The sequence below is a fragment of the Phaethon aethereus genome, assembly GCF_964289735.1.
Source record: "Phaethon aethereus genome assembly, chromosome: 11".
Classification (NCBI taxonomy): Eukaryota; Metazoa; Chordata; class Aves; order Phaethontiformes; family Phaethontidae; genus Phaethon; species Phaethon aethereus.
Window position 1 is genome coordinate 13957956 of NC_138587.1, and position 12190 is coordinate 13970145.

At 50.1% G+C, this 12190-nt stretch overlaps 1 protein-coding gene across 1 annotated transcript; it reads right to left on the minus strand.

Annotated features, from left to right (window-relative positions):
- Positions 1 to 2383: 2383 nt before the first annotated feature.
- Positions 2384 to 10120, minus strand: RPN1 (ribophorin I; the record flags this gene model as incomplete). The annotated part of the gene is made up of 10 exons (XM_082004715.1): positions 2384 to 2566; positions 3613 to 3858; positions 4287 to 4406; positions 4606 to 4744; positions 5010 to 5109; positions 5441 to 5633; positions 6602 to 6811; positions 7316 to 7622; positions 8995 to 9059; positions 9896 to 10120. The coding sequence occupies 10 exons, from the start codon at positions 10118 to 10120 to the stop codon at positions 2384 to 2386; spliced, it is 1788 nt and encodes a 595-aa protein (XP_081860841.1).
- Between the last annotated feature and the right edge of the window lie 2070 nt (positions 10121 to 12190).

The window sequence follows — 12190 nt, forward strand, 5'->3', positions numbered from 1 at the left end:
CCCCAAATTGCCCCTTCCTGGTGTGTGAGCTGGTCCCAAAGGAGCAGCATTGGGGGCAGAATGGGCTCGGGGTGCATGGTGTGGGAGGCGGCAGCCACCCAGGGAGGGTGGCAGAAGGAAGGTGCGGGGAGAAAAGCAAAGCATCTCTTGCATCGGCTGTTTTATTCTCAGCCTCTGGAATTGGGGCAGCTCTCCTCAGGGACTGGAGGCTTTTTGTTGGGGCTGGCTGCATTCATCCTGCCTATTTATAGCTGCTCTCTCTGCAGCTGTGGCTTCCATTATGAAGCAAGATCTGAAGCCACCCAGCAGCTATCAGGGCTGAGGTGTGTGCTGGTCAAGCAGAACCCTTCAGGATAAGGAGACACACCATCAACCCCCAGGGGCTTTGATGCAATGGGCACAAGGAGCTCCACTGTACCCTTGGGAGTCTGGGCTGCCTGCAAAGCCAGGCAGAGGTGGGAAGTGGGGAAGGAAGCATGGTGTTGCCTTTCCTCTGCCAGGGGTAACGGAAAGTTAAGGCGGTCTATGGGATCAACAGTCTGATCCCTCTTCTCCTCCCCTGGTCCTGCCTGCATTGCCCCAGGTGCAATAGGCAGCCGCTGTCTGGCTTTGGGTGCCCCCGGAGTGTTTTGGCCCAGTGGGTTAATGATGATTTGATTTTAGCTGTTGGTCGTCCCCATTCTGGTCAGGCAGGACTCAGGTTTCAGGGCTCCCAACAGCACCTGTGCAGGGAGCAGAGAGGCAGGGCTTGCCCACTCCACTGCAGGGCGAGGTTTGTGGGCATGGAAGGGAGCTGGCATCTGGCAGACAATGTGGTGAGCGCCTGGGCTCAGGCCTGCAGCAAAACACTGCTGACTAACAAACCCGCTTTGGAAGTTGTGGGGCAAAGGGCTTTCCTACCACTTGCATACTCTAAAAGGAGAAAAGCATCCTAGGAGACGGCAAGGACAACTTTTATCCAAGAAGCTCCTCCAAGATAAGAGGGGTAGTAAAGGGCGAGGACAGTGTATCTGTGACCGACACCTTAGCCACATGGGCCAGGGACAGAGGGACAGTGCCAGTGGCCTGGCAAGGGCTGGAAGGTGTCTAGCTACTTGCCCAGTTCCAGGCACAGGGCTTGCCGACAGCACCAGGCCATGGGGGCTGTGCTGGCCACAAGCCTCACGCGGAGCCAGTGCAGGAAGCACGGTACACCACCTCCCACCCCCAGCACAGATGCTTTTGGCACTAGCATCCTTGGGGGCAGCCCAGATCGCCCTGTGCTGTAGCCATGTTCTTGCACAGTTTGTAAGCACCCTCCAGCTCTTCTGCCGAGTCTGCTTTGCCCAGTGGAGGGCTGCATCCTGCTTAACTGCCCCTGCCCTGCAAAAACACCAATCCGCAGGTCAGGGCAGGGCAGCAGTGAGAAAGAGGGACACACCCCCCATTCTGCTCTTTTCTGGCCCTTTCAGTATTGGGAACTCAAAACTGCTTTGGTAAACAAAAAATGGCTTAGGCCACGCAACTGGAGTAGGGAAGACCTGTATTGCAGTCCCTCCAGCCAGCTCTGGGGTGTTTAGCAGGGCACTGAAGTAGAGAAGCACAGGAAATCATTTCTTATGAGACTGAAATTATCGGGGAATTGCATGCACACCCCAGGATATTCAGGTGTGAGCAAGGGCCTACTTGGGTAGCACAAGGGATGCAGGCACTGCCGGCACATGCAGGACAGCACAGCGCATGGCAAGAGGCTGGCAGGAGGGTTTGTGCTGTGTATTTTTTTCTCCCTGGGAGGGTGTAGGTGCATGCATGTCCCTAGGGAATAAGGACTTGGCTTTCTCCCCTGCCTGGGTCAGGGACTTTTGGGGTGGCAGAGTTTTGCCTTCAGGGTACACAGCTGACAGGAATGGTCAGGGCTGAAATCTGCTCCCCAGCACCTCTGCCTCCCCCCACCCCAGCACAACACATAAATGCAAGGCAGTGGTGGTTTTATTTCAAAGTAGAACAAAGGTATCTTTTATTCTTTCTGGACTTGCAACATTCAGATTTGCCATGAGCCTGTCTGTGCTCAGACTGGCTGTTTGTGTGTGTTTAGTCAGGGCACATCTACACAGGGAAAACTAAAAGCAGGAAACTGTTTTATAACCTGGCCAAGTCTCACCTCTGGTAAAGAAACCCTGTTACCCAGCCAAACAGCATGATGTCGTGGTCCCTTGCACAGCACATGTTGCTGAGCAGACAGGCTCTATAGAAAAATCTAAAACCAAAATGTACTTTCAGACATTTCACATCAACTTTTCCCCTAATTTTGCTGGGAAGGAGTTTTGGCTCAAAGTGTATCCATTCCCAGATCTCTCATCTCCCTTCATACCTCTCCCCTCCATGTGGTCACTAAACCAGAGAGTTACAGTGCATCGAGGATGTTGTCGATTTTGGTGACCAGGTCCTGGCGCTTGTTGGAATGCATCTTCTCATTCTCGATGTATGTGTCCTTCTTGAGCTTGCCAGCTACCAGCCGCTCAGCCTCAACTGCAGACTTCAGAACGAGCTCCTTGACTTGGCCGTCAAGCTTCTGAATCTCACTTACCTTATCGGGTGAGAAACAAAGGGAATATTAGAGGAGACAAAAACACATCCCTACAGTGAAGCTGGAATAGAAGAGGTGGTAAAGCTGGAGCAAAAGATGCAGCCAGTGCTAAGCGGAAATGTCTCCAATCCCTGAATATTGCCTCCTGAGCCATCACCTCTCACTGGCATCAAAGTATGAGGAGTACCTCATGAATGGATAATTAAGCAGTGCAGATACAGGGGCTCTGAGGACCCAGGAGCCATACTGGCAGGAGACAGGTGCAATGACTGTTAAGGAGTGTTTAATGACAGATTTTGAAGGCTTCAAGCTAAATCACAACTATGACAGCTGGAGGCTGTGTCCCTACAGTTAATGTTAATGGTGTGTGAGAAGCAGGTCTGCAATGACAGCTACTTTTTGAGTTAGTAACAGATTAAGCAAGGTGGCTGTTGGCTGAATGGACCTTAGAGACTAAAGTGTCCCTCACTTGGGGTAAGTGGCTATTCCAGGTAAGTGTTGAAATACAGTGAAGGAAGGAAAGTGGGTGAGTGCTCACTGGGCCATGGCTTTCAACATGGTACAGCAAAATAGCCCCTGAGGAGCATTGTGTTACCAAAATTCTGTCAGCACCAATTTCACATGTGCAAGAGAAGAAGAGATGAGGGAGAAGATTTGGTTTGGCTGGTGTCACTAGTAAAGTCAGAACTGATAACGTGTTGATAGTTTCCATTTATGCCTTATTGTTATTGCCATGAGCTCAATGAGAAGCATCAGGATTGTGTTACAAAAGCATTAATCTATACTCACGCAGCTGGTTCAAGGGCTGTTTAAGAAACAGCACAAGCAGCTGTTTACGAGCAGCATTTACAGGGCTGCATAACCAAGATTACTGCAAAATGAACAAACTGATCTTCACACCCCCTAGCAGGGTTCAAGCCATTTTCAGAGGAAAAAAAAACCTCAAAACAGGCTGCAGAAATTAAACCCCAAATTAAAACTCACCTAGAATACTTGATAGAGGCAAGAATAGGAGAGATTAAAAAAACTAAATTAGAATTTCTTACTTTATCACATAAGTCAGAGCCTTCTGTCTTCAGTTTAGACTGCAGAGAGGCTATTTCATTTGTCAGGGCCTTGTGCTCTGTCTCCAGAGACTTTTTGCCACTGTTCAGGGTGGAGATGTCCCGTGACTGCTTGTACTTATTCACTGCTTCATCAAAGTGACGGTAAAGCCCAAGTCTCTTGTTCACCAGCGTAAGCACTTGCTCTGTGATGCAGGCAACCTTCATCCTAGCTTCAGCAGCTGGATCCTGCAAAAGGACAGAAAGGAAGATCAAAGCAGTTTTATCTTTGATCTGCATCAAGCCGTGCTTGCAATCTGCCACAGGACTGTTACAGAAGCTGCTCCCTTTGCAATTAAGTCAACTGACAGTAATTAGGTGAACGATACAAGTACTGACTAGGACGACCGCCTTTCAGCACTCATTCTAGCCCAACAAATAGCTTAACAAAAAGTAAGTGGAAAAACTGCAGAAGGAGAATTGCAGACATCACTGCTTCTCAGGGGGGATTCCTTTTTATCCAGAAGGCAAAACTCTGGTTAGCCTTAGCACACCGGTTCAAACCCTGGAGTATCAATACTCAGGTAGGAACATTCAGCAAGAATTACTGGTATGAAAAATCTCCAACCATCGAGTAAGACACTAATGCTTCCACAGGGGTCTTCACCATACCGCACCTTGGTGATAGAGAAATCCAGCCTCACGTAGACAATCACAGTGAAGAATAAGATGTAAAAGGCTCCAACCACCAACAGAGGTTCCTGTAGCATCAAGATTTTGTTGAAGGTGTAATGAACCTAGAAAAGAAGTTTGAATCACTGAGTGGTGACCCATGTTACTATGGGAGAGAACCCCTCTCCTCAGGGAACAGCAGAACTGGCCATGCAGTCCAGCAAGTATTTATTTCCAGAACCCAATATGGGTGTTTTGACCGTGCTGCTGACTTCAGGGGGGGCACAACTGCTCAGGCAAACCACGCACAGAGGCCACACTCACCACAATGTCTTGTATGTGCTGCTCCACCAGGTTGCTCTTGTGTGCCACAATAACTGGACGTCCAAAAGTGTCCAGATATGTGTAGTGAAGTTCGTCTGAAGCACGATTGATTTCATAGGGGCTGTCCACATGGATATTCCTGTGGATAAAACCAGACAGTCCCATATGACTCTAGTGTTAGAGATGATGTAACCTAGGACTTGGCTGGCCAATCGCGGCCTCTAGCACAACCCAATTATGCAGTTTAAACAACACTCTAAAAGGAAGCAAAGCTATGTTCCAAGGTCTCCTCCACATGCACAGCTGTGGTTTTGTTTCACTGTCCTCAGGCCATTACAGTAGGCTGGAGAATTGCCACCAACACAGCATTGTATGCAGGACAAGCCAGGAGTAACGACACTTACTTGGCACCTTCTGGCAGGACAATCTTGACAGTTAGAGAGTCCGTAACTTGCTCATCAAACACATGATCAACAAACCTCATTTTCAGGGCATACTGATCACCTAGGAGAGTGCAGACCAGAGGTTGGTTACAAGTCCTCAAAGAACATGGGGTAGCCTTGAAGCTCAGCTCCTAACAGAAGCAAGAGCAGAATTTGGATGGATACATTGTGCAGCAGAGGGCACTAGCTCACTCAAGTATGTTTTAACCAGATGTCTAAAAAATCTGAAGGAAGGAGAGAAACGAGGGTGGATTTGCATATTCTAGAAATAATAGCTAGCAACTGTTGTTGCCAAGGTGCAGCATACCACAGCTTTGAATTCTTTACTGTACAGCAACCACCTTTAAACACAGAGCAGAAGGCTTCTTATTCCCTTTTCCTGTGCCACCCACCGAGATTGTAGAGGTATTCATAGCTTGGCAGGTTATAGCCGATGATGTAATGGGTTTTCCATCCCCCAAAAAGTGGGAAGCGGGGACGGATCTCCATCTCCACTGAGTCATCCAGGACAAGGAGGTGGCTGGTGGAGATGTTTCCGATTTCATCTCTGTAATAGACGTCCTGAGCAGCAGCTGGGAGAATAGTCTGTATGGAGAGAAGCAACAGTCAGTGCATCGGCTAGGAGTTATTTCCAGTGAAACTGGCAAAACCAATAATGGCTGTTAAGCATCGAGAAACTTTGCTCCCACGTGAGAGATGACAAAATAGCCATTCATACACTGAGGGGTAAAATTGTGCTACTATAAGCAATCAGCCATAGAAGTGGCTACCAGCACTAAAATCACTTGGCCTCTAAAAGAATGTGCTTTCTCCAGCCCAGTTTCAAATATCCTAGACAGCAAGGGACCGCATCATGCCCATCAGGACAGCTATTTCCATTTCATTCCAGCCCGCTGCCCTAGCTCAGTGAGCTTGCTGGCTTTACGCTCAGCAAAATGAAATTTCTGTTCAGTTGCACCACCGTAGAGAATTACAACAATCAATCCGGGAGACTTCAAGTAGCGAGAAAGGTTTTGGTTCAGATGAAAACACGTAATACTTTTCACATCTGGCTACCAGAGCACAGCTTTAACTCTTGTTGAGTGCTTTGTGAGTAAGGAATGAATGGATGAGTTTCCATTAATTCTGTTCAACATGATGAGGATATGACAGAGAAGGCAACTTTGAAAATAAGAGGGTGGGGACAGAATGAATGGCCCTTGCACAGTGGAAAACAGAAAACAGAGCTGTCAGCACTGGGATTAAAGGTTTTAGAGGGTCCCCGAGATTGGAGGGGTGGGAGTGTGGAGAAACACTATGTGTCCTAGTATACGCAGTTTGTTTGGCCAACAGATGCAATAAAGCATATAACCTCCTAATTCTACCGCCAAAAGCCATTCCTATCTAGCACGAGCCTTCTCCGAAAATAGATCAGAGCTTTAATATTCCCTTATTATTTGGGTATGGTTACCAAAGAAAAGGAAACTGTATTTTTTTTTTTCCCCTCTGGGGATGTAAGGAAGGTGGAAGCCACAGTGCAAAAAAAAAAAAAAAAAATCATGCAAAATGTCAACCTTAAAAGACTTGACAGAAGAGATCCCACTGTCTGGTTGTCTTTGGTAGTCATATCTGGAGAAAGGCCCTTTCAACACTGCTCCTGTATGCTTTAAATCAACTGTCTCTTCAACTGCAATGTTCCCCCAGTGGGACACCTCGATGACTCGGGTCATACTGGTGATGGTCAGGAATGGACTATTATTTTCATAGTGCACCTTCAGAGTGTCCTAACAAGGAGAAAAGATAATCTATTAGACCCAAAGTAAGAAGCAACCTCCCCTCACAATTATCTGTGTCCCACAGAGAAACCTCCCTGAGAGACTGCAAAGAGGTGAAGCTGGCTGCACAGGAAGGTTTGAGCCAGCCCAGTTCACACAGGGCACTGGGTACCTGGGGTGTACTCACAGGTCACAACCCGCACATCTGGCGGACTTGTAACAGTGAGGGGACTAGAGATGCAGTCTCCCCTGTTGCAAATACACTGCTGCCAGAACCATGCACAAACTGGCTTGGTTTGCGCTGTGGACACAAAGCAGCAGTCAGCAATCACATCTCGACTAGGAGCATCCTGATGGAGCACATGCTCCTAGCCTGCACACAAGCTAATGCAGGCTTGACCTGCAATTCTTACACCAAAGCCTCTGCTTCCCACTCTCCAGCCTCTAAGACATTGGTGCAATGTTTGCAAGATGCTCTCTGCAGAGCCACAACCTCTTTGCACAGAGATTTACCTGGCTGTATGGAGGGATGTCCTTGAAGGGACCATACTCAATCATATCTTCTGTACGGGAAGGGCTGCCCAGCTTGGTGTAACTTTCCACATTCCTAGAGGCCAGTTTGACCCGTGTCGTTTGGGTCTTGGTGAAGTATGGTGAGTAGAAATAGTGATTTCCTTCAAAGACTACAAACTGCTTCTCGCTTTGGGTGATGTGGGTGGGGTAGGGCTGCAGGACGTGTGTGAAAACCATTTCAATGGATACACGGAGCTTGGCTCCTGGTGCCAAAGGTGACGGTAGCTTCACAGAGAAGAACTTTCCACTGGAAGGCGGAACAACAGGTAAGTCATGTCAGACCTCTCCTGAGAGAACAATCAGATCCAACCCCTGCAACATCCCCTGGGGATGGGAGCCCATATATCACATATATAGTGTGTGATTGGGCCAAATATTTTATTTGCTCCTCCAAAGCATACAGATGTCTTGTCCCAGAGGGTGTGCTTACTCTGAACTAGGGAAGCAGGACAGGAGGCAGCACAGGGTGAACTATGTCCAGGCACAAGTACAGTCTTTGATTCACAAAGACACATGGGTTCCATACTGCAAGGGGAATAGTGACGTGCTCCCCTCCCTAGTTCTGCATTTATAAAGCATGCTTAGGCAGGGTTTTTTTTTTTTCATTCTTCTCCAGATTACAAGAATCATTTGAATTAGAGGAAGCATGTGCAAATGTCCAGAAGACAAATCACAAACATTTTAAGCACCTGTTCCCACAAAGTCTGTTCATTCTCAGCTTTTTGCCCACAGGATCTGAAATCAAGGGCGTGCCAGAAAACAAGCATGGTTTTAGACTGAGGTACTACAGAAAGAGACGAGATTTCACCAAACCTGTAAGGATTCACTGGGTGAACCAAGATGATGACAGAAGGGAATAGACTTCAAATCATGCCTGGTGGCCCAAGAGCAAGATCATCTGAGGCCTCCAGCTATGTCAGAAACTCTGGTCCACCTTGGCAATTTAACTCCACAGCTACTGCCCTTTGAAACCCAGCAGCACCGTACTTCTGACCCACTTTACAAGCACCCTTTCTCAGCTCTCATGGCTCAGAAAGCACCTGCCTGTCCAGTCTTGCAGTGTATGCACAATATCCCAAGCTTGGCAGCACAAGGCCTCATGCAAAAGACTGCATCCTCTCCCCCTGCAGCAGGCAACAGCACATGCTGGGCTGCAGTATCCAGCATGCTGTGGTATTCCACATCACAAAGAGCAGTGCTCTGAGGACACAGCCAAAGAGCACCTACAACCTCCCTGTAACCACCACTGTCAATCATTTGAGATCTCAAAAGGGAGCAATGGGCAAGAGCACGACCATAACTACAATGCTTCTCTTTTACCTGATGTCCCTTAATAAGAAACAGGGCATTAATTAAGGCACTGAGTACAAGAGACTAAACACAGCTGAGCCCCCTTGGGGCTCTTGGGGTGTAGGAGTTGTGCTGCTTGGGTGAACTGTGTTCTCTGGCTCTGTTGAACACCAGGATGCAGCCTGAGTACAAAGTGGATCTTTTCATGAACAAAAGACTCTAGGATTTGAAGGTATGGGGAACTGGAGTAATATTTCTGCTCTGCTATGAGGATGATGGTGGAAACCCCATCACAACTGTAGGTACTGACCTTAGAGGGTGACACTCACCTTTTGCCCTTCACTTTAGTCTCTTTCACTTCCAAGGTGTTCTCCTCCTCTTCCTCACCCTTCACCTGTTCCAAAACAGACTGATCAGTGTGCTGCTGTTTAAAAGACTTAACATTTCCACGGCAAACTCCATACGGTCCCTACCTACTTTTTAGGTGGATGCACCCCAGAAAGTACAAGCTGATATACTTGATTTTTTTTTAAAAAAGCCCTTTTATAATTTTTTCATTAATGCAAACTGCTGTGTGGTCAGAGTACAAGAACAGATACTGGAGAATTCCAGTGACTCTCTCAAGTTCCCCTCAGCCTGGTTCCCAAGCCAGCACAGTCACTGTTACTTATACAAAGGAGAATCTCAGTCAACTGCTTTTGTTATTTCTGTTGTTTTCTACAGTGGCTGGGGAGCAAGCAGGCCATGGGAATCTGACTTGGCCAGCCAGTGCAAATAATTCTAGGATTAGAATAGCCCTCTTGCACATAAATCCCATCGAGTAAGAGGCTGGATGGGCTCCACTCCCTGGCCTGTGCTAGCCAGGGATGCTCCACCTGAGGGGCTGCGGCTGCTCTCGTTACAGCAGTAACGACGTTAGTTAGCATCTCTCTCGCTTCCTAGACCTTACCACCTCAGCCTTCCACTCCGCTATGTTGCGTGTAACGACAGAAACCCTTAGCTCCATCATTTACAAGGCAGTGGAAGCGCTGGAGGAGCAGTGCGGCCAGCCTCTCCCCGACCGCCACGCCGGCTTGCCGGCGGAGCCCGCCTGGAGGCCCACAGGCGGCAGCGCCCGAGGCCGCGGCACTGCGCCTACGTGTCCCTGTGGGCGGCGGGGCGCGGCAGCGCCCGAGGCCGTGCCGCGGCCCCCCCGCGAAGTGCCCACTGCCCCTCGCGGCCCGCGCTCACCTGCACGCCCAGGTAGGCCAGGCGGGGCTCCAGGCCGGGCTCCAGCGCCAGCAGGAAGGCGGAGGCGGCCGTGCCGCCCGCCACGTTGGCTAAGCTGAGCTCGGCCGAGACCTTGGCCAGGTGGGTGCTGAGGTCTACGGAGCGCCGCGCCTCCTCCAGCAGCAGGTCGGCGGAGGCCCCGGCGGCTGCCAGGCAGAGGAGCAGGCGGCACAGCAGCACCGCCATGGCAGACACTCCGCACGGGGAGGGCACAAGATGGCGGCGCCCGCGCTGTACGGGGAGGGCACAAGATGGCGGCGCCCAGCAGGGGAGAAGGCTCACGATGGCGGCGACCAGCTGCGCATGAGGCCCCTCGCAGGGTAGGGTGGTCCCACGAGTGCCTGAGGAGAAAGATCGGGATGGAGGCGCGGCTGTGGCGGGGCGGGTGTCTCCAGAGCCCGGGGGCTGGTTCCGGCCTCCCTCAGCCTCGGGCGGCTGCCTCCCTTGTCTAGTGCTGTCAGGCGTCCAGGGCAGGGTGGCAAGCCCGCGGGTTCCCGCGGTGCGGCTGAGCTCGCGGCCCTGCTGAGCTCCCAGGCCTAGCCAGGCCTCGGGGCTGGCGACGCGGGCCGGCAGCCGCTCGCCCGGCCCTGCAGTGGCAAACCACTGCGGGGCCCGAAACGGAGCAGAAAGCAGTTACAGCAAATAATCCGGGGTACTCAGGGCTTCCGCGTGCTTTTAAGTCTCCTCTCCAGCCACAACACAAAGCATCTCTCTTTTCTCCTTGTTTTCAGCAAAAGCTGGCTCTTGGGAGGGCTCTGACAGCGGTGGCTTCGAGCAGCCAAAAGCGTAAAGCAGTAGCGCCTGGCGTGGGCTGGCAGGGAGAAGGGCCAGCAGCACAGGCGGCGCTGGCTTTAACACCGGGCGCTGCGCAGAGATGAAGTTACAGTGCTTTTGATTACCTTGCTGAATTAGTGAGCCACAAGTTGGGGTAGTTTGTCTCACTGGCATGCAGATTGCTGTTGCTCTGTAAGGCAAAGTTTCACACAAGTAGGTTTTAGGCTGAATCCAAATATTATGCGAAAACCCACTGATAATTGACAGCTAAACGGTGCTGCAGGCAGCCGAGGCACGGTAACCAGCCCTGAACTAACTTAGGCAAAGACAGCTGGAGAAAGGAAAACGTTAGTGGTTTAACACATGACTGGGGGCGAGGTGATTGACACTTTATTCCCAAACATCTAAAGCAGATAAAAGCGAGGAACGGATGTTGTCTGCTGCGATTGCCGGAGCAGGGCTTTTGCCAGTGAGCCCTGTGGGACAACAGACTTTTCATGTTTGCATAATGTGATCCAGGAGTCGACCTTTCTTTAAGATCCTGATATGAGTCATGGAGATAATTCTTTGAATTGGCCTGAGATTGCCAAGTATCGGAAGGGGATTTCCTAAATGTTGTGAGTTTGGATCTGGAGTCAAATAGCCCCTTGGCAAAGGTTAAATAAAATGGGATGTCTCCTGGTGTGCTATGTTCAAAACAGCATCACCTCTTAATTGGCTTTCCCTTTCTCCCCTCACTGCCCTTCCAATTCCTATCATGGAAATTTTCTTGGCAAATGACTTCGGTTTCCCTTTGATTTATTTAGGCACCAGACCTGTGAATTTGGCAGTTGGCCTGCTAGCATATCCTAGCACAAGCAGGTAGTTTTGTCACCGTGTTTTGGGGGACAGCAAGGCTATCTTCCAGCAAGCACAGTAGCACATGGTTGAAGGATGGGTGTTCAGCTCCTCAGCCTCGTGCTTCCAGCTAGGGGAAAGTTCCAGGTCCCTCTGCCCTCCAGGAAAAGCATGTTTATCTTGGCCCTCTTCTCCAAAGAGCTGGGCTTTGGGGTCCCAGAACTGGGTAGGCAGGTTCAGGGAGAAACAACTGTGAAACATCGAGGGCTAAGCAAAACAGCCAGCTCTAACTGAAGGCTGGCCAGCGGTGCTGCATCTGGGGACTCCCTCCAGTTGTCCAGGTTGGTTTTGCTGTGGAAAGTTCCTCTGCTAGGAGCTGCTGTCACTGTCTTCCTTCAACCCCAACCTCCGTGTCACCGGGAATAAATGAACTCCAGGCTGCTTCTTTAATAACACACTCAGCTCCAGCCTTTATTTCCCCTCTCTCCCTCAGGGCAATTTCTCCTGGCAAAGGGAAGGAAAGAAAGGAATGCACATTCCCCTTGTGTCTGGAGGTAATTGGGCTTCAGTTGTTACATCCCGGGCCAAAGGTTGCTCTCTGATGGGTTCAGCCCAGAGCCTGGATCTGAGCTTGCTGGCAAACGC